At 53.4% G+C, this 20,599-nt stretch overlaps 1 protein-coding gene across 1 annotated transcript in view; it reads left to right on the forward strand.

Annotated features, from left to right (window-relative positions):
* The window catches only part of LOC140717660 (mitogen-activated protein kinase kinase kinase 11-like), a 119,673-nt gene that overhangs the window by 78,203 nt on the left and 20,871 nt on the right, over window positions 1-20,599 (forward strand). Inside the window, exons 2-7 of the mRNA XM_073031294.1 lie at window positions 4,682-4,862; window positions 10,020-10,168; window positions 14,860-15,035; window positions 16,546-16,786; window positions 18,983-19,105; window positions 20,025-20,178. Coding sequence (XP_072887395.1) covers window positions 4,682-4,862; window positions 10,020-10,168; window positions 14,860-15,035; window positions 16,546-16,786; window positions 18,983-19,105; window positions 20,025-20,178 — 1,024 coding nt within the window. The remainder of the gene's footprint in view (window positions 1-4,681; window positions 4,863-10,019; window positions 10,169-14,859; window positions 15,036-16,545; window positions 16,787-18,982; window positions 19,106-20,024; window positions 20,179-20,599) is intronic.

Genomic DNA, 20,599 nt, shown 5'->3' on the forward strand with positions numbered 1-20,599 from the left:
CACTGGTCCGCAGATACCTTCAGGATAAAATATCATCCACTCGGTGGCCACTTTATTAGGTACGCCTGCTCATTGATGCAAATATCTAGTCAGCCAATCACGTGGCAGCAACTCGTTGCATTAAAGCACGCCGGCGTGGTCAAGAGGTTCAGTTGTTGTTCGGACCAATCAGAATGGGGGAAGAAATGTGATCCAAGTGACTTTGATTGTCGGTGCCAGATGGGGTGGCTTGAGTATCTCAGAACCTGCTGATCTCCTGGGATTTACACGCACAACAGTCTCTAAGGTTTACAGACTTCCAGCGAGCAGCAGTTCTGTGGGTGAAAATGTTTTGTTGATGAGAGAGAGGTCGGAGGAGAACGACCAAACTGGTTCAGGCTGACAGGAAGGCGACAGTAACTCAAATAATCACCCGTTACAACAGCGGTGTGCAGACGAGCATCTCTGAACGCACGACACGTCGAACCTTGAAGTGGACGGGCTACAGCAGCAGAAGACCTCAAATGTACACTCAGTGGCCACTTTATTAGGTACGGGAGCTCCCTTCATAACTCGTCAGGCCAGGCGGCATCTTTGGAGAGGGGGTGGGCGGTAGATATTTCGGGGACGAAAGAAAATCTGCAGACGCTGGATGCCCAAAGCGATGCAGGCACAGAACGCCGGAGGAACTCAGCGGGCCAGGCAGCGTCTACGGAGAGGAATAAACGGTCGACGTTTCGGGCCGAGACCCTTCGTCAGGACTGGGGAAAGAAAAGATAAGAGGGCAGAGTAGGAAGGAAGATGTACAAGGTGGTAGGTGATAGGTGGAACCAGGAGAGGGGGAGGAGGTGGAGTGAAGAGCTGGGAAGCTGATTGGTGAGAGAGATAAAGGGCTGGTAAAGGGGGAATCTGATAGGAGAGGACAAAGGTGGAGGAGCACCAGAGGGAGGTGATGGGGAGGTAGGGAGATCAGATGAGAGGGGGAAATGGGAATGGGGAGTGGTGAAGGAGGGAGGTAAAATGCTGAGTCTCTCCGGCAATTTTTGTGCGTTACAGTAGATATTATGGGCCTCCTGCATCATACCGCAGATCCCCCTCAAGCCTCTTGAGTTTCTGTCTGTGCCTTTCGGACACAATTATTAATTGGGCCAAGGGGCATTGAAGATCTTGAAATCAATTTGTGTCCTGTGGCCGCCTCCTGAAGTAGAAAGCTGTGGACAGCGACACCTGGTGGCGCCCCTCTGCACTGCAGCCACAGCTTTCCAAGTGTCAATTCCCAGTCGGAATTGGGTTTATTCCCACCGACGCGTGTCGTAAAGTTTGTTCAAGGAGAGCGGGGGGGGGGGGCGAATAAAAGCGAGTCAATCGTAAAGTGCAGAATTCAAAATCAACACACACGCGCACAAAATGCTGGAGGAACTCAGCAGGTCAGGCAGCATCTACGGAGAGGAATAAGCAGTCGACGTTTCGGGCCGAGACCCTTCGTCAGGACTGGGAAGGAAGGGGGGGGAGGATGCCAGAATAAAAAGGTGAGGGGAATGAGGCGCGCTAGGAGGTGATGGGTGAAGCCAGGTAAAGGGCTGGAGAGGAAGGAATCTGATAGGGGAGGAGAGTGGGCCAGAGGAGAAAGGGAAGGAGGAGGGGACTCCGTGGGGAGGTGATAGGAAAGAGGGAAGAGGAAAGTGGGGGAGAGAAGAAGAGGGGAGGGGGAGGGAATATTTTTAAACCGGAAGGAGAAATCAATCATACCACCAGGTTGGAGGCTGCTAGAAGATTGACTGACCATTCAAGTCTGGTGACGGACGGCCAGAAGCTGCATTTTAAAACACTGAGTGTGGTTTCTCCAGGCTCCGGTACCTGCTCCCCGGGTGGTCCTGGCCCGTGCTGGGGTCTGCCACCCTCCGCGGCCTCTCGTGAATCCTGCGCATTGGAGCCTCCAAGCCCCCAGGCCGTGACGCACCCAGCCCCACCCAGGCATGGCTGCCGTGCGCAGTCTCCTCAAACCCCCGACGATAGCAGATTCGCTGGGGTGATGGCTCCAGAGTTCACTCCCCTCTCCGTCCAGCCAGCAAAACTAACTCACCCGGTCTTCTTGGGCCCAGAGAAAGTTGAAGGGTGGAGACTAACAGACCCCCCCCCCCCACTCAGATTCTACACCCCCCAGCTGCCAGTTAAAGAACTCTTCCGTTAAACGACGAAGTAAGTGGCCTGCCTTGTCCTCACCTACCACCCAACCAGCACATAATTCTCTGAAACTTCCGCCATCTCCAACGGGATCCCACCACCAAACACATCTTCCTCCCCCCCCGCCCCCCCAGCTTTCTGCTTTCCACAGGGATCGCTGCCCGCCCGACTCCCTTCTCCATTCGTCCCTCCCCACCGATCTCCCTCCTGGCACTTATCCCTGCAAGTGGAACAAGTGCCAAACCTGCCCCTACACTTCCTCCCTCACCACCATTCAGGGCCCAAACAGTCCCTCCAGGTGAGGCGACACTTCACCCGTGAGTCTGTTGGGGCCACGTACTGTGTCCGGTGCTCCCGGTGTGGCCTCCCGTATATCGGTGAGGCCCGACGTAGATTGGGAGACCGCTTCGCCGAGCAGCTACTCTCCGTCCGCCAGGACAAGCGGGATCTCCCGGTGGCCGCTTAATTCCACTTCCCGTTCCCATTCCGCTGTGTCCATCCACGGCCTCCTCCACTGTCAGTCGGGTTGGAGGGGCGACACCCGATATTCCGTTTGGGTAGCCTTCAACCTGATGGCATGAATATCGTCCCCCAAACTTCTGGTAATACCCCCCAGCCCCTCACCATTCCCCATCCCCTTTCCCCTCTCTCACCTCATCTCCTTGCCCGCCCCTCGTCTCCCTCTGGTGCTCCTCCCCCCTCTTTTCTTTCTATCTCTTTCACCGATCGACCTCCCAGCTCTTCACTTCATCCCTCCCCCACTCCAGGTTTCACTCATCACCCTGTGTTTCTCTATCCCTTCCCCCCCCCCCCGCCTCTTAAATCTACCCCTCAGCTTTCTCTCTCCAGCCCCTGCCGAAGGGTCTCGGCCCGAGACGTCGACAGTTTACTCTTTTCCGTCGACGCTGCCCGGCCTGCTGAGTCCCTCCGGCATTCCGCGTGCGCTGCTCCGATTCCCAGCGTCTGCAGATCTTCTCTTGTGCGTGACTGGACAGAATTTAACTGGGTACCGTCTGGTACAGGATCGGAGGATAAACTGCAATCAGAGGCCGCTCTCCTGCTGCTGTACTCCATCCACGTCAAGCTTCGACGTGTCGTTCAGAGAGGCTCCTCTGCACACCGCCGATGTAACGGGTGGTGATTTGAGTTACTGTCGCCCTCCGGTCAGCTTGAACCGGTCCGGCCGTTCCCCTCCGACCCCTCCCATCAACAAGGCGCTCTGCGGGTGGCGGGGTGGAGATGCGTCCCTACCAGAGGAGGTGTGAGGCGCTCCTTGGGGACTCGATGTTCATGCCGTCAGGTTGGAGGCTACCCAAAGGTGTCGCCCCTCCAACCAGAGTGACATGGCCGTGGATGGACAGATCGGGATGGGAATGGGAAGTGGAATTAAAATGGGAGCCTCCGGGAGATCCCGCTTGTTCTGGCGGGCGGGGTGTAGATGCTCGGCGAAGCCGTCTCCCAATCTACGTCAGGTCCTGACGGAGGGTCTCGGCCCGAAACGTCGACAGCGCTTCTCCCTGTAGACGCTGCCCGGCCTGCTGCGTCCCGCCAGCGTTTTGTGTGTGTTGTTGTTTGCATTTCCGGCATCTGCCGATTTCCCTCGTGTTTGCTCCTTCCCTCCGCTAGCCTGCAGGTCACCCTTGGGCAAGGTGCAGCCCCTGCTGAGCCCCTCCCGATCAGGGTCACGCGAAGCCGGGGGGGGACCAGCTCGTGGAACTGGTGTAGATCAGTGTCGGGTGTCGGGTTACGCGACCACTGTCGCCAGGCAGACAGTCTCTGAAGGGTATTGATAACGGCTGTGGGGGGGGCGGGGGTCACCCGCCTTGTAAAGACACTGCCCAGAAGAAGGCAATGGCAAACCACTTCTGTAGAATTTGCCAAGAGCAATCATGGTCAAGGAAAGACCATGTATCGTCCGCATCATATGGCATGGTGCATAATGATGATGTCATATGACATGGTGCACAATGATGATGTCATACAACATGGCGCATAATGTTAATGATGATGATTCCACGCACAGAACTGCCGTTCACTTGATATTTCTTCTTGTTTCTCGCACCATTCTCTGCAAAGCTTGGAGACTGTTGTGAGTGAAAATCCCAGATCAGCAGTTTCTGAGATACTCAAACCACCCCGTCTGGCACCGACAATCATTCCACGGTCAAAGTCGCTTGGGTCACATTTCTGCCCCCTTTCCGATGGTCGGTCGGAACAACAACTGAACCTCTTGACCGCGTCTGCGTGCTTTAATGCATTGAGTTGCTGCCACGTGATTGGCTGATTAGATATTTGCGTTAGCGAGCAGGTGTATGGGTGTCCCGAGTAAAGAGGCCACTGAGTGTATTTTGCATAGATTGCCCCCCCCCCCCCCCCATGTTTCGGGGAGAAGGCAGGAGATTGGGGAAAATGGATCGGCCGTGATGAAATGGCGGAGCAGGCTCGATGGGCCGAATCGCCGCGTTCTGCTCCGGTGCCTGGTGGCCATTGTCACTGATCTGTCCGCTTGTTCCCGCAGTTCTCCTGTTCCAACCCATCGTGGACGATGACATGGAGGGGAAGACACTGAAGATCACCGACTTCGGGCTGGCCCGCGAGTGGCACAGGACCACGAAGATGAGCACGGCCGGCACTTACGCCTGGATGGCCCCCGAGGTGATCAAGACGTCAACGTTCTCCAAAGGGAGTGACGTGTGGAGGTGAGCGACCGGCACGTGGTAATCGCCGCTGTGGACCGACTCCGTCTCTGACCTGACTCCGGCCAGCTCTCCTCTTTACTCTCCATCTTTAATTGGGCCCCCTCGGGCCACAACGTCCTGCCGGCTCTTTAACCCGTTCCCAACACAACCTCCCACACAACCCTCCATTCTCCTGTCATCTATTGCCCATCCACCGGGCTGGAAGCTCAACCCAGCACGGGTGGAAAGCGCGCAAGGGGCCGGCTGGATTCGAACCCGGGACCACTTGCCCCAAAGTCCAGTGCTGTTACCACTACACCACCAGCCGGCGTGTGCCCAGGAGCCTCTTAAATCTACCTAATGTGTCTGCCTCACCCCTCTCTGTGGTAAATAATTTACCTCTGACATTCCCCCACCCCGTACTTTCCTCCGATCACCTTATGTTTTCTCATATTAGCTGGGAAAAAGGCAACGGCCGTCCACCATGCCTCTAATCATCTCCCACACCTCTATCGTCACCCCTCATCCTCCTTCGCTCCAGAGAGAAAAGCCCCAGCTCGCTCAACCTCTCCTCATTAAACACGCTCTCCAACCCAGGCAACATCCTGGTGAATCTCCTCTGCACCCCCCCCCCACCCACCAAAGCTTCCTTTTGTGTGCAGTTTTGGTCTCCAAATTTGAGGAAGGACATTCCTGCTATTGAGGGAGTGCAGTGTAGGTTCACGAGGTTAATTCCCGGGATGGCGGGACTGTCATATGTTGAAAGATTGGAGCGACTGGGCTTGTATACACTGGAATTTAGAAGGATGAGAGGGGATCTGATTGAAACATATAAGATTATTAAGGGATTGGACACGCTAGAGGCAGGAGACATGTTTCCAATGTTGGGGGAGTCCAGAACCAGAGGTCACAGTTTAAGAATAAGGGGTCAGCCATTTAGAACGGAGTTGAGGAAAAACTTTTTCACCCAGAGAGTTGTGGATCGGTGGAATGCTCTGCCTCAGAAGGCAGTGGAGGCCAATTCTCTGGATGCTTTCAAGAAAGAGTTAGATAGAGCTCTTAAAGATAGTGGAGTCAAGGGATATGGGGAGAAGGCAGGAACGGGGTACTGATTGTGGGTGATCAGCCACGATCCCATTGAATGGCGGTGCTGGCTCGAAGGGCCGAATGGCCTACTCCTGCACCTGTTGTCTGATGTCCTATCACGAGGCGACCAGAACTGAGCACAATTCTGCCTCTGCCTCTGCCTTCAACCGTCCAGCCCTTAGCTCTGGAATTTCCTCACTAAACTCGGGTGTCTCGGGGTGAGCAGGGCCTGTTACAGCTCGGGGCCCTCTGGAGTTCAGAGTTCGACTCCCGCCGCTGCCCGTGACCGCGTGGGTCTCCGCTGGGTGCTCTGCTGCCCTCCCCCACACCGAGTTAATTGGCCATTGTAAATCGTCCCGTGATTAAGGCCAGGGTTAAATCCCAGCGCAGTGCGGGCCCGTTGGGCCGGATGGCTCTATCTCTAAATAAATTTTTTTAAAAATAAATAATCTTCCCTGTTCTCCTCAGCCAAGCTGTGGCCGTGCTTTTGGCCAGCTCTTGGAGACGATTAATACCAGGGTGCGTAACGTTAAGGTGGTTGGAGGGAAGTTCTTCACACACAGAGAGAGTGGAGGGTGAGTGGAATGCCCTGCCGGGGATGGTGGAAGAGGCAGATACATCAGGGGCATTTAAGAAACTCTTAGATAGGCAACTGTCGGAGGGAGTCACAGAGAAGTACAGCTCCGAAACAGGCCCTTCGGCCCATCTAGTCCATGCTGCCTACTCCCATCGACCTACACAGGGACCATAGCCCTCCCTACCCCTACCATCCACGTCCCTATCCAAACTTCTCTTAAGCATTGAAATCAGACTGGCAGGCACCACTTTGCGCTGGCAGCTCCTTCCACACTCTCACCACCCTCCGAGTGAAGAAGTTTCCCCTCATGTTCCCCTTAAACTTCTCACCTTTCACCCTTAACCCGTGACCTCTGGTTGTAGACCCTCCCGACCGCAGTGGAAAAAAGCCTGCCTGCATTTACCCTATCTACACCCCTCATAATTCTGCCTACCTCTATCAAATCTCCTCGCAATCTTCTACGTTCCGAGGAATAAAGTCCTAACCTGCTCAATCTTTCCCTATCACTCGGCTCCTCCAGACCCGGCAACGTCCTTGTAAATTTTCCCTGCGCTCTTTCAACCTTATTTACATCTTACTCGTAGGGAGTGTTAGATTAATCTCAGACAAGGTCAAAGGGGTAGCACAGCATTGTGGGCCGAAGGGCCTGCACAGTGAGCTGGGCTGTCCTATGTTCTTTCCTTCCACCCAGCCTGGTGTTTTGATTGACGCTCCCTTGGGGGGTGGGAGGGGGGGGGGCGCCGCTGTGGGACATCTGCAAGATTCGAGATCAGGGTACGACGGTAATAAAAATCGTGTGTGTGTGCATGCGTACATATAAAAGGTTAAATAAGTATTGCAAAGAAAGTGGTGAAGTAGTGTCGAAGGGTTCAATGTCCATTTAGGAATCAGGCGGCAGAGGGGAAGAAGCTGTTCCTGAATCGCTGAGTGTGTGTCTTCAGGCTCCTGTACCTCCTCCCTGGTGGCAGAGGGGAAGAAGCTGTTCCTGAATCGTTGAGTGTGTGCCTTCAGGCTCCCGTACCTCCTCCCTGATGGCAGAGGGGAAGAAGCTGTTCCTGAATCGCTGAGTGTGTGTCTTCAGGCTCCTGTACCTCCTCCCTGATGGCAGAGGGGAAAAAGCTGTTCCTGAATCGCTGAGTGTGTGTCTTCAGGCTCCTGTACCTCCTCCCTGATGGCAGAGGGGAAGAAGCTGTTCCTGAATCGCTGAGTGTGTGTCTTCAGGCTCCTGTACCTCCTCCCTGATGGCAAAGGGGAAGAAGCTGTTCCTGAATCGTTGAGTGTGTGTCTTCAGGCTCCTGTACCCCCTCCCTGATGGCAGAGGGGAAGAAGCTGTTCCTAAATCGCTGAGTGTGTGCCTTCAGGCTCCTGTACCCCCTCCCTGATGGCAGAGGGGAAGAAGCTGTTCCTGAATCGCTGAGTGTGTGCCTTCAGGCTCCTGTACCTCCTCCCTGATGGCAGAGGGGAAGAAGCTGTTCCTGAATCGTTGAGTGTGTGCCTTCAGGCTCCTGTACCCCCTCCCTGATGGCAGAGGGGAAGAAGCTGTTCCTGAATCGTTGAGTGTGTGTCTTCAGGCTCCTGTACCTCTTCCCTGATGGCAGAGGGGAAGAAGCTGTTCCTGAATCGTTGAGTGTGTGCCTTCAGGCTCCTGTACCCCCTCCCTGATGGCAGAGGGGAAGAAGCTGTTCCTGAATCGCTGAGTGTGTGTCTTCAGGCTCCTGTACCCCCCTCCCTGATGGCAGAGGGGAAGAAGCTGTTCCTGAATCGTTGAGTGTGTGTCTTCAGGCTCCTGTACCTCCTCCCTGATGGCAGAGGGGAAGAAGCTGTTCCTGAATCACTGAGTGTGTGTCTTCAGGCTCCTGTACCTCCTCCCTGATGGCAGAGGGGAAGAAGCTGTTCCTGAATCGTTGAGTGTGTGTCTTCAGGCTCCTGTACCTCCTCCCTGATGGCAGACGGGAAGAAGCTGTTCCTGAATCGTTGAGTGTGTGCCCTCAGGCTCCTGTACCTCCTCCCTGACGGCAGAGGGGAAGAAGCTGTTCCTGAATCGTTGAGTGTGTGTCTTCAGGCTCCTGTACCTCCTCCCTGATGGCAGAGGGGAAGAAGCTGTTCCTGAATCGTTGAGTGTGTGCCTTCAGGCTCCTGTACCTCCTCCCTGATGGCAGAGGGGAAGAAGCTGTTCCTGAATCGTTGAGTGTGTGTCTTCAGGCTCCTGTACCCCCTCCCTGATGGCAGAGGGGAAGAAGCTGTTCCTGAATCGCTGAGTGTGTGCCTTCAGGCTCCTGTACCTCCTCCCTGATGGCAGAGGGGAAGAAGCTGTTCCTGAATCGTTGAGTGTGTGCCTTCAGGCTCCTGTACCCCCTCCCTGATGGCAGAGGGGAAGAAGCTGTTCCTGAATCGTTGAGTGTGTGTCTTCAGGCTCCTGTACCTCTTCCCTGATGGCAGAGGGGAAGAAGCTGTTCCTGAATCGTTGAGTGTGTGCCTTCAGGCTCCTGTACCCCCTCCCTGATGGCAGAGGGGAAGAAGCTGTTCCTGAATCGTTGAGTGTGTGTCTTCAGGCTCCTGTACCTCCTCCCTGATGGCAGAGGGGAAGAAGCTGTTCCTGAATCACTGAGTGTGTGTCTTCAGGCTCCTGTACCTCCTCCCTGATGGCAGAGGGGAAGAAGCTGTTCCTGAATCGTTGAGTGTGTGTCTTCAGGCTCCTGTACCTCCTCCCTGATGGCAGACGGGAAGAAGCTGTTCCTGAATCGTTGAGTGTGTGCCCTCAGGCTCCTGTACCTCCTCCCTGACGGCAGAGGGGAAGAAGCTGTTCCTGAATCGTTGAGTGTGTGTCTTCAGGCTCCTGTACCTCCTCCCTGATGGCAGAGGGGAAGAAGCTGTTCCTGAATCGTTGAGTGTGTGCCTTCAGGCTCCTGTACCTCCTCCCTGATGGCAGAGGGGAAGAAGCTGTTCCTGAATCGTTGAGTGTGTGCCTTCAGGCTCCTGTACCTCCTCCCTGATGGCAGAGGGGAAGAAACTGTTCCTGAATCGTTGAGTGTGTGTCTTCAGGCTCCTGTACCTCCTCCCTGATGGCAGAGGGGAAGAAGCTGTTCCTGAATCGTTGAGTGTGTGCCTTCAGGCTCCTGTACCTCCTCCCTGATGGCAGAGGGGAAGAAGCTGTTCCTGAATCGTTGAGTGTGTGTCTTCAGGCTCCTGTACCTCCTCCCTGATGGCAGAGGGGAAGAAGCTGTTCCTGAATCGCTGAGTGTGTGCCTTCAGGCTCCTGTCCCTCCTACCTGATGGTAGCAATGGGAAGAGGGCATGTCCTGGGAGATGGGGGTCCGTAATGATTCAAGATTGTTTATTATCATTTCCAGTAGACAAGTGTAGAGGAGAAAATTTTTTTCCGGATGCAAAAAAACCCCCACAATAATGATTAAAAAACGCAATAAATTTGAATGCGTGAGATAGCTTATATACGTGGACTGATGTTACGATATTGAGAGTGACAGTGCCGCGTTCGCCTTGCTCTCTCTCCACAGCTACGGGGTGCTGCTCTGGGAGCTGCTGACAGGCGAGGTCCCCTACAAAGGCATCGATGGCCTCGCTGTTGCCTACGGCGTGGCGGTCAACAAGCTCACCCTCCCGATCCCGTCCACCTGTCCGGAGATGTTCGCTCAGTTGATGTCAGGTAGGTGACCGAGCGTCCGGCTGGCCGGCGGTGTGCCTGGCTCCGATCCGAGGGCCAGCCCTGGTTCTTTGTCGCTTCCAGGCAGACAGACAGACATACTTTATTGATCCCGAGGGAAATTGGGTTTCGTTACAGCCGCACCAACCAAGAATAGTGTAGAAATATAGCAATATAAAACCATAAATAATTAAATAATAATAAGTAAATCACGCCAAGTGGAAATAAGTCCAGGACCAGCCTATTGGCTCAGGGTGTCTGACACTCCGAGGGAGGAGTTGTAAAGTTTGATGGCCACAGGCAGGAATGACTTCCTATGACGCTCAGTGTTGCATCTCGGTGGAATGAGTCTCTGGCTGAATGTACTCCTGTGCCTAACCAGTACATTATGGAGTGGATGGGAGACATTGTCCAAGATGGCATGCAACTTGGACAGCATCCTCTTTTCAGACACCACCGTCAGAGAGTCCAGTTCCACCCCCACAACATCACTGGCCTTACGAATGAGTTTGCTGATTCTGTTGGTGTCTGCTACCCTCAGCCTGCTGCCCCAGCACACAACAGCAAACATGATAGCACTGGCCACCACAGACTCGTAGAACATCCTCAGCATCGTCCGGCTGATGTTAAAGGACCTCAGGAAATAGAGACGGCTCTGCCCCGTCTTGTAGACAGCCTCAGTGTTCTTTGACCAGTCCAGTTTATTGTCCATTCATATCCCCAGGTATTTGTAATCCTCCACCATGTCCACACTGACCCCTTGGATGGAAACAGGGGTCACCGGTGCCTTAGCCCTCCTCAGGTCCACCACCAGCTCCTTAGTCTTTTCCACATTAAGCTGCAGATGATTCTGCTCGCACCATGTGACAAAGTTTTCCACCATAGCCCTGTACTCAGCCTCATCTCCCTTGCTGATGCATCCAACTATGGCCGAGTCATCAGAAAACTCCTGAAGATGGGAAGACTCTTCCACGGTCTCTCTCGTGGCTTCGTGTTTGCAAGGGCAGGAGTGAGCTGCTCCCTTGCGTCTACCCACCCACCTGCTGTCCGTCACATCACTGGCGTTGAGGGCAGCAGTGAATTGAATTTATTTCTTACCTCCTTCACATACAAGAGGAATAAAAATCTTCACGTTATGTCTCCATCTGAACCTACAATGTGCAATCATTGTAATTTATAATAAATAGTATGTACAACAGGATAGTCAATATAACACAGAAATACAGTTGAGTCAGCATGAATTAATCAGTCTGCTGGCCTGGTGGGAGAGGCTGTCCCGGAGCCTGTTGGTCCTGGCTTTTATGCTGCGGTACCGTTTCCCGGATGGTAGCAGCTGGAACAGTTTGTGGTTGGGGTGACTCGGGTCCCCAGTGATCCTTCGGGCCCTTTTTACACACCTGTCTCTGTAAATGTCCTGAATGGTGGGAAGTTCACATCTGCAGATGCGCTGGGCTGTCTGCACCACTCTCTGCAGAGTCCTGCGATTGAGGGAGGTACGGTTCCCGTACCAGGCAGTGATGCTTTTGTGCCTTTTTCACCACATAGCCGGTGTGTACAGACCACGTGAGGTCCTCGGTGATGTGGATGCCGAGGAACTTGAAGCTGTTCACCCTCTCAACCCCAGATCCAGTGATGTCAATAGGGGTTAGCCTGTCTCCATTCCTCCTGTCATCCACAACCAGCTCCTTTGTTTTTGTGACATTGAGGGAGAGGTTGTTTTCTTGACATCACTGTGTCAGGGTGATGACCTCCTCTCTGCAGGCTTGCTTTATTGTATAATTTATCATGTTGTATTGCTGCCATAAAGTTAACAAATTTCACAACCCCTGATATTAAACCTAATTCTGATTCTGATCTTATGCTCTTGTGACATGGCTTGAGACCCTTTTTTACCATGTTGGGGATGCTGTGAGATTTTTTTTAACCATGTTGGAGATGGCTTGAGAACTTTTTTACAGTTGGAGATGGCTTGAGAACTTTTTATGGTGTTGGAGATGGTTTGAGAATGTTTTTATGATATTGGAGATGGCTTGAGAACGTTTTAATGGTGTTGGAGATGGCTTGGGAACTTTTTATGGTGTTGGAGATGGTTTGAGAATGTTTTTATGATATTGGAGATGGCTTGAGAACATTTTAATGGTGTTGGAGATGGCTTGAGAACTTTTTTATGGTGTTGGAGATGGTTTGAGAACGTTTTAATGGTGTTGGAGATGGTTTGAGGATGTTTTTATGATATTGGAGATGGTTTGAGAACTTTTTTTATGGTGTTGGAGATGGCTTGAGAACTTTATATGGTGTTGGAGATGGTTTGAGAACGTTTTTATGGTGTTAGAGATGGTTTGAGAACTTTTTATGGTGTTGGAGATGGTTTGAGAATGTTTTTATGGTGTTGGAGATGGTTTGAGAACTTTTTATGGTGTTGGAGATGGCTTGAGGAGTTTTTATGGTGATGGAGATGGTTTGAGAACTTTTTTATGGTTTTTGGAGATGGCTGGAGAACTTTTTATGGTGTTGGAGATGGTTTGAGAATGTTTTTATGATATTGGGAGATGGCTTGAGAGTTTTTTTTATGGTGTTGGAGATGGCTTGAGGAGTTTTTATGGTGTTGGAGATGGTTTGAGAATGTTTTTATGGTGTTGGAGATGGTTTGAGAATGTTTTTATGATATTGGAGATGGCTTGAGGAGTTTTTATGGTGATGGAGATGGTTTGAGAACTTTTTATGGTGTTGGAGATGGTTTGAGAATGTTTTTATGATATTGGAGATGGCTTGAGAGCTTTTTTATGTTGTTGGAGATGGCTTGAGAACTTTTTATTGTGTTGGAGATGGTTTGAGAATGTTTTTATGATATATGAGATGGTTGAGGGGGGATCTTACTGAAACGTATAAAATTCTAAAGTGATTGGACAGACTAGATGCAGGAAGATTGTTTCCGATGTTGGGGAAGTCCAGAATGAGGGGTCACAGTTTAAGGATAAAAGGGAAGCCTTTTAGGACCGAGATGAGGAAAAACTTCTTCACACAGAGAGTGGTGAATCTGTGGAATTCTCTGCCACAGGAAACAGTTGAGGCCGGTTCATTGGCTATATTTAAGAGGGAGTTAGATATGGCCCTTGTGGCTAAAGGGATCAGGGGCTATGGAGAGAAAGCAGGTACAGGGTTCTGAGTTGGATGATCAGCCATGATCATACTGAATGGCGGTGCAGGCTCGAAGGGCCAAATGGCCTACTCCTGCACCTATTTTCTTAGTTTCTATGTTTATGGTGTTGGAGATGGTTTGAGAGCATTTTTATGGTGTTGGAGCTGGCTTGAGAACTTTTTATAGTGTTGGAGTTGACTTGAGAACTTTTTCATAGTATTGGAGATGGCTTGAGAACTTGTTTTACATTTTGGAGATGGCTTGAGAACTTTTTTATGGGTTTGGAGATCTCTTGAGAACTTTTTTTATGGTTTTGGAGATGCTTGAGAACTTGTTTTACATTTTGGAGATGGCTTGAGAACTTTTTTATGGGTTTGGAGATCTCTTGAGAACTTTTTTTTAAACCATGTTGGAGATGCTTTAGCTCCTTGAGTACTGATGTGAAGAAACAAGAGATTTAGGAACTGAGTGCACTCGTTTTATTTTGTCACCGTTGACTACCTCCACCCAGTCCGTCACCGGTCAAGCCCTCCCCACCATTGAACACGTCCACAAAGGAGTGCCGTCACAAGAGCGCAGCAGTGAACATCAAAGTCTCCCACTACCCAGGCCATGCTCACTTCTCACTGCTGCCATCGGGAAAGAGGTCCCGCACCACCAGGCCCAGGAACCCTTCGACCATCAGGCTGCTGAACCAGCACTGGGTAATTCCACTCACCTCAACTCTAGAGCTTTCTACCCATGTCACTGGTGCCAACGTGCACCGTGACCTCTGGATGCCCACCCTCCCCTCTTTTGGAATTTTCTGCAGTCGCTCTGTGACATCCTGGACCCTGGCACCTGGGAGACAACGCGCCATCCTGGCATCTATTTTGCAGCCACAGAATCTCCAGTCCGTCCCCCTAACTATCGAGTCCCCTGTCCCTACCGCTCTGCCTGGCTTTACCCTTCCCCGCTGAGCCTCAGAGCCTGGCACAGTGCCACGGGCTTGGTTGCTGCTGCTGTTGTCCCCTGATAGGTCATCTGCCCCAGCAGGGGTATTCTTGTTGCTGAGGGGGATGGCCACAGGGGAACCAATCAGTAGACTGCTTGACGTCAGTCAGGAGCTGAAGATGGGTGCACTTCCTGCAGATGTAGTAATCAAGGGGACCGTTCGGTACCCTGAAATCCTACGTCTCACGTCCTGCCTACACGTTGTATACCTCTAACTTCTCAAATTTCTAGCCTGTGCCTGTTCTCGCCTAAGCCCGTCGAGCCAAGGCCTGGCCATTCTACCACTGGCTCTGTCCCAACAATGGCCGCCCCGCTTACACCTCGCTTCTTTTCACTGGCCGAGTGCCTCGAAGATCACGACATTTGCAACCTGCCGAGCAGTTCTGAAAGGCCCTGAGTTCTTTATAAACCTCGCCCAGTGACGACCTCTTGCGTTTATTGATTTCTGATTTTGAAATATTTCTTTGTCTTCCCGTGAAAGCTTGCAGGAAAATGGACTTTAGGTTAGTATATGCGGACATTAACGTGCATTTGCTAATAAATTTACTTTGACCCTGAAAAGAATGCTGGGATGAGGACCCTCACCGGCGGCCGCAGTTCGCCTCCATCTTGGGGCAGCTGACCACCATTGAGGAGCAAGTGTTGCTGGAGATGCCCCAGGAGTCGTTCCACTCCATGCAGGAGGACTGGAAGCTGGAGATCCAGGACATGTTCGACGAACTGAGGGCTAAAGAGAAGGTAAGCGGGCCGACCCGGACCGGCGGTGGGGGGGGGGGGTTCGTGCCGGTCGCGAGACGGAGCTCCCAGCGGTTCCGCGGCCCTCGCCAGTTCTCCGTTCCCGCCGCTGAAGCTGCCCCGCCGATCTCCTCCGCTCCGTCTGCCGCCGAAGGCGGGACATCCCGGCGGGCCGCGCATGTCAGTTCAACCTCCCATCCTCGTTCTGCCATGTCGGACCACGGCCTCCCCTACACTGTGGCGATGAAGCCTCACTCAGGTTGGAGGAGCAACACCTCATTCCGTCTGGGGAGCCCCCAACGTGACAGCGTGAACATAGAACAATACAGCACAGTACAGGCCCTTCGGCCCACAATGTTGTGCCAACCCTTAAACCCTGCCTCCCATATAACCCCCCCCCCCACCTTAAATTCCACCATATACCTGTCTAGTAGTCTCTTAACTTTCACTAGTGTATCTGCCTCCACCACTGACTCAGGCAGTACATTCCACGCACCAAACACTCTCTGAGTGAAAAACCTTCCTCTAATATCCCCCTTGAACTTCCCTCCCCTTACCTTAAAGCTATGTCCTCTTGTACTGAGCAGTGGTGCCCTGGGCTGTCCACTCTGTCTATTCCTCTTGATATCTTGTACACCTCTATCATGTCTCCTCTCATTCTCCTTCTCTCCAAAGAGTAAAGCCCTAGCTCCCTTAATCTCTGATCATAATCCATACTCTCTAAACCAGGCAGCATCCTGGTAAATCTCCTCTGTACCCTTTCCAATGCTTCCACATCCTTCCTATAGTGAGGCGACCAGAACTGGACACAGTACTCCAAGTGTGGCCTAACCAGAGTTTTATAGAGCTGCATCTTTACCCCACGACTCTTAAACTCTGTCCCTCGATTTATGAAAGCTAACACCCCATAAGCTTTCTTAACTACCCTATCTACCTGTGAGGCAACTTTCAGGGATCTGTGGACATGTACCCCCAGATCCCTCTGCTCCTCCACACTCCCAAGTATCATTTCTGCAACTTCTCTCTTACCACATCCCCCTTTCTCTCTTTCCATTCCCCGTTACGACTTCCTTCCCCTCCCCTCCCTCTGGTACCCCTCCTCCTTCCCTTTCTCTCACGGTCCACCCACCCCTCCAATCAGGTTCATCCTTTACCTCTTCCACCTATCACCTGCCAGCTTCTTACTTCATCTTCCCCTCCCCCACAAACCCTCCCCAACTCGCCTCCCTTCCTCTCCTCGCTAAGCCTCACCTATCACCTGCAAGCTTGTACAATTTCCCCCAACCCCACCTTCTTGATCTGGCTTCTGCCCCCCCCCCCTTCCGGTTCAGCCCGAAACATCGACTGCTTATCCCTCCCCCCTCCATAGACGCCGCCCGGCCTGCCGAGCTCCTCCAGCAATCTGGCGGGCGTCGCTCTGGGTGTCCGGCGTCTGCCGCGCCGCTGAGGAGCAAACGGGCTTGTCGGCACGGCGCTCAGCCGCCTGGTTTGTGTGTCCCCCCCTCCCCCCCAGGAACTGCTGTGCCGCGAGGAGGAGCTGAAGCGGGCGGCGCTGCAGCAGAAGTCGCACGAGGAGTCGCTGCGCCAGCGGGAGCACGCGCTGGCGCAGTGGGAGCTGGACGTCTTCGAGCGCGAGCTCAGCCTCCTCATCTACCAGATGAACGCCGAGAAGCCCAACGTGAAGAAGCGGAAGGGCACCTTCAAGAAGAACAAGCTGAAGGTGAAAGACGGCCATCGCATCAGCCGGCCCATTGGTAAGGAGCGAACCAGAGGCCCCACCTTCGATCGGTGCCAGTCCAGGGCCCAGTTGGCCAGTACCAGTCCAAGAGCCTATTGATTGGTTAGTTGCAATGCAAGGTCTCCGTGATTGGTCAATGCCAGTCCGGGAGCCCCTTGGTTGGTCTGAACCTATCAGGACCTCCATTTGGCCAGTACCAGTCCAAGAGCCTATTGATTGGTTAGTTGCAGTGTAGGGTCTCCTTGATTGGTCAGTGCCAGTTCAGGAGCCCCTTGGTCGGTCTGAGCCTATCAGAGACCCCCCAGTTGGTCAGAGGCAGTCCAGGAGCCCCTTGATTGGTTAATGGCAGTCCTGAAGCACCTCGGCAGTGTAGGGTCTCCTGGATTGGCCTGTGGCAGCCAAGGAGCACCTCGATTGGTCTGTATAAGTCTGGTGGCTCCTTGATTGGTCAGTGCGAGTCCAGGAGCTCACGATTGGTCAGTAGCGGTCCTGGGGCCTCCTCAATTGGTCAAGGCAGATGAGGGGCCCTTTGATTGGTCAATGCCGGCCTCATTTTGTCAAAATGGATCGACAAACTCCTTCATTATCAGAACTACTGCACAGACTGCTGGGGAGTCAGTTTATAGCCAGGTCCCGTGTTTAGCTTAAATTGTTTACTGCCTGACCTTTGTACCGGTTTAGTTCTGAGCAAAGGATACAAGGGAAAGTGTGAGGAGAAACGTCTTTTACAGAATAATTATCACGGCGCGCAGAGCTGGTGGGAATCCGCAGGTCCTCGGAGGGAACTGGAAATGCTCCCGAGGGAAAGTGACCTCCACACCTGTAGCGGGTCACGTCGCGGTGAGCGGGAGGGTGTTACGGCTCGGGGCGTCGATTCCGAAGTTCGCCTTATCCCCGTGACCGCGCGGGTTTCCTCCGGCCTCCCAACGCAGTCCCAGGGCGTACCGGTTAATGGGTCATTATAAAGTGTCCTGGGATTGGGTCGCAGTGCTGGCAGGGCCCGTTCCGCGCAGATGGCCGGACAACGTTCCCCACCGTTCTTGACTCCTCAGATAGTGAAGGGGTTCATACCCAAATGCGGCAGGACCTGGACAATATCCAGGCTCGGGCTGACAAGTGGCAAGTGACATTCGAGCCACACTAGTGCCGGGCGATGACCATCTCCAACAGGAGAGGCTCTAACCATCGTCCCTCGACATTCAGTGGCATCACCATCACTGAATCCCCTACTGCCAACATCCCGGGGGTGACCATCGACAGGAAACTGAACTGGTCTAGAAATATAAACACCGTGGCTACCAGAGCAGGTCAAAGCCTAGGAATCCTGCGGTGTGTCACTCACCTCCTGACTCCCCAAAGCCTGTCCACCATCTACAAGGCTCAGGTCAGCAGTGTAATGGAATACTCGCCCCTCGCCTGGATGAGTGAAGCCTCCATCAACACTCGAGAAGCTCGACACTGTCCAGTACGAGGCAGCCCACTCGATCGGTACCCCCTTCCTCAAGCATCCAATCCCCCCACCATCGACGGACAGTTGCGGCAGTGTGTACTATCTACAAGATGCACTGTGACAACAGGCCGAAGTTCCTGAGGCAGCACCTCCCAGACCCACGACCATCACCGTCTAGGACGAGAACAGCAGATACCTGGGAACACCACCACTTGAAAATCCCCCTCTGAGTCACTCCCCATCCTGACTTGGAAACATATCGCCGTTCCTTCATTGTCGCTGTGTCAGAATCACGGAATCCCCTCCCTAACAGCACTGGGGTGTACCTACACCTCAGGGACTGCAGTGGTTCAAGAAGGCAGCTCATCGCCACCTTCTCAAGGGCAACTAGGGATGGGCAATAAATGCTGGCTTAGCTGGAGACGCCCACGTCCTGTAAGTGAATAGATAATTTTAAAAAGGCTAGGGTGTAACAGGGGGGTTGCTAAACAGAGAGCCTGTTCCAAACTGTATTTCTAGATAAATGCATACATACCTACAGGCCTACCTACTGTACTTAGAAAGATAAACAGAAAGAGAGAAAAAACTGGGCCACTGGACTGACCCAGTGAAAAGACCTCTCCTGCGGCTGATTTGGTGATCGTAATGTGGCAATGGGTGGGATTTGCTCCAAAGGGATGTGAGTTCTCGCAGGGGCGACTGTTCTGTCAGCGGGCAATTGTCCAACGGATCTCTCTCTCTCTCTCTCTCTCTCTGATGCAGATTTCCAGCACAAGCTCACTGTCCAAGCCTCCCCGGTTCTCAATAAGAAGAAAGGCTTGTTTGACGTCAGCTCCAGCTTGGCCAATAACTCGACCTTTGTCCCGCGGCTGAGGGCAATACAGTGTAAGGAACTCACCCAACCTGTCGATAGAACTGTCAACCTTCCTCCCGCAAATACAGTCCGTCTTTCTGCTGGTTATATCCATCTCACTCCCCCACCCCCTCCCTCCTCCCTCTCTCTCCCTCCTCCCCTCTCCATCCCTCTTTCTCCCCCTCCCCTCACTCTCTCTCTCTCTCCCTGTCCCTCCCTCTCCCCCACCCCCATCTTTCTCCCTCCCCCTCTCCCTCTCCCTCTCCGTCTCTCTTTCCCTGTCCTTTTCTCCACTATCTGTCTTCCTCCCTCTCCCTCTCTCTCTCTCTCCTCTCTCTCTCTCCCCCACTCTCTCTCCCTCTCTCTTTCTCCCTCTCTCCCTCTTCCTCTTTCTCTTTCCCTCCCTCTCACTCCCCCTCCCCCCCTCCCTCCCTCTCTCTCCCCCCTCCCCTCATCCTCTCTCTCTCCCTGTCCCACTCCCCCTCCCCACCCCCATCTTTCTCCCTCCCCCCTCCCTCTCTGTCTCTCTCTCTCCCTCTCCTTTTCTCCACTAATCTGTCTTCTTCCCTCTCCCTCTCCCTCTCTCTCCGTCCTCTTTCTCTCCCTCTCTCTCCCTCCCTCTCTCTCCCTCTCTCCCTCTCTCTTTCTCCCTCTCTCTCCCTCTCTCCCCCTCTCTCCCTCTTCCTCTCTCTCCATCCCTCTTTCTCTCTCCCTCCCTCCTTCTCTTCCTCTCTCCCTCCCTCTCCCCTCTCTCTCCCTCTCTCCCTCCCTCTCCCTCTCTCTCCCCCCCTCTCTCTCCCTCTCTCTCTCCCCTTCTCCCCTCACCCTCTCTCCCTCTCTCTCTCTCTCTCCCCTTCTCCCCATCCCTCCTCCCCTCTCCCTCTCACTGTCACAATATCTCTCTGTCTGCCTCACAGTCTTGTTCCCTTCTGTCTCCCCGCTGTGTGGCAGTGATCCCCAATGAGAACAATGGCGCGTGGAGCAGGTGTCCGGCCTGGGGCCCCGAGACCTCCGACGGGGAGGACTGTGGGAAAGGAGAGCGGAGACCCGGATGCACCCAGCGGAACAACGGGAATAAACCCTGGGAATTGCCAGCTGATGGAAGGTGGGGGAAACAATCACGGTTCATTGAGGGTGCGATAAGGCAAGATGTTAAATTACCCCGACTGTTAACCGCAAAGCGTGAGCTCAAATCCAATCGTGACGTTCTTTTGTAAAAGCGAGTGTGGCCAGTCGGGACTCGCCTGCTGACCGAGAGACTGCGGAGTGAGTTAGAGACGGTTTCTCCTGGTCTTCTCCCACCGGTTTTAAAAAGTGACCCGGGGGGGGGGGGGGGCAGTTGGGCGGGAGACCGCGGAGTGAGTTGGAGATAATTCCTTGTGGGCATCACGCGCCAGCTTCGAAAAGCGAGTGGGGTTCGTCTGCCGGGCGGGAGATTGCTCAGGTAACTAGGGCTAATGAGCAAGGGGTCATTAAAAAGAAGCGAGGCCTACTTGTGGCAGCCGTTGTGGGATCGGCCATTGTTG

This window comes from Hemitrygon akajei, chromosome 28 (genome assembly GCF_048418815.1).
Source record: "Hemitrygon akajei chromosome 28, sHemAka1.3, whole genome shotgun sequence".
NCBI classification, from domain to species: Eukaryota; Metazoa; Chordata; class Chondrichthyes; order Myliobatiformes; family Dasyatidae; genus Hemitrygon; species Hemitrygon akajei.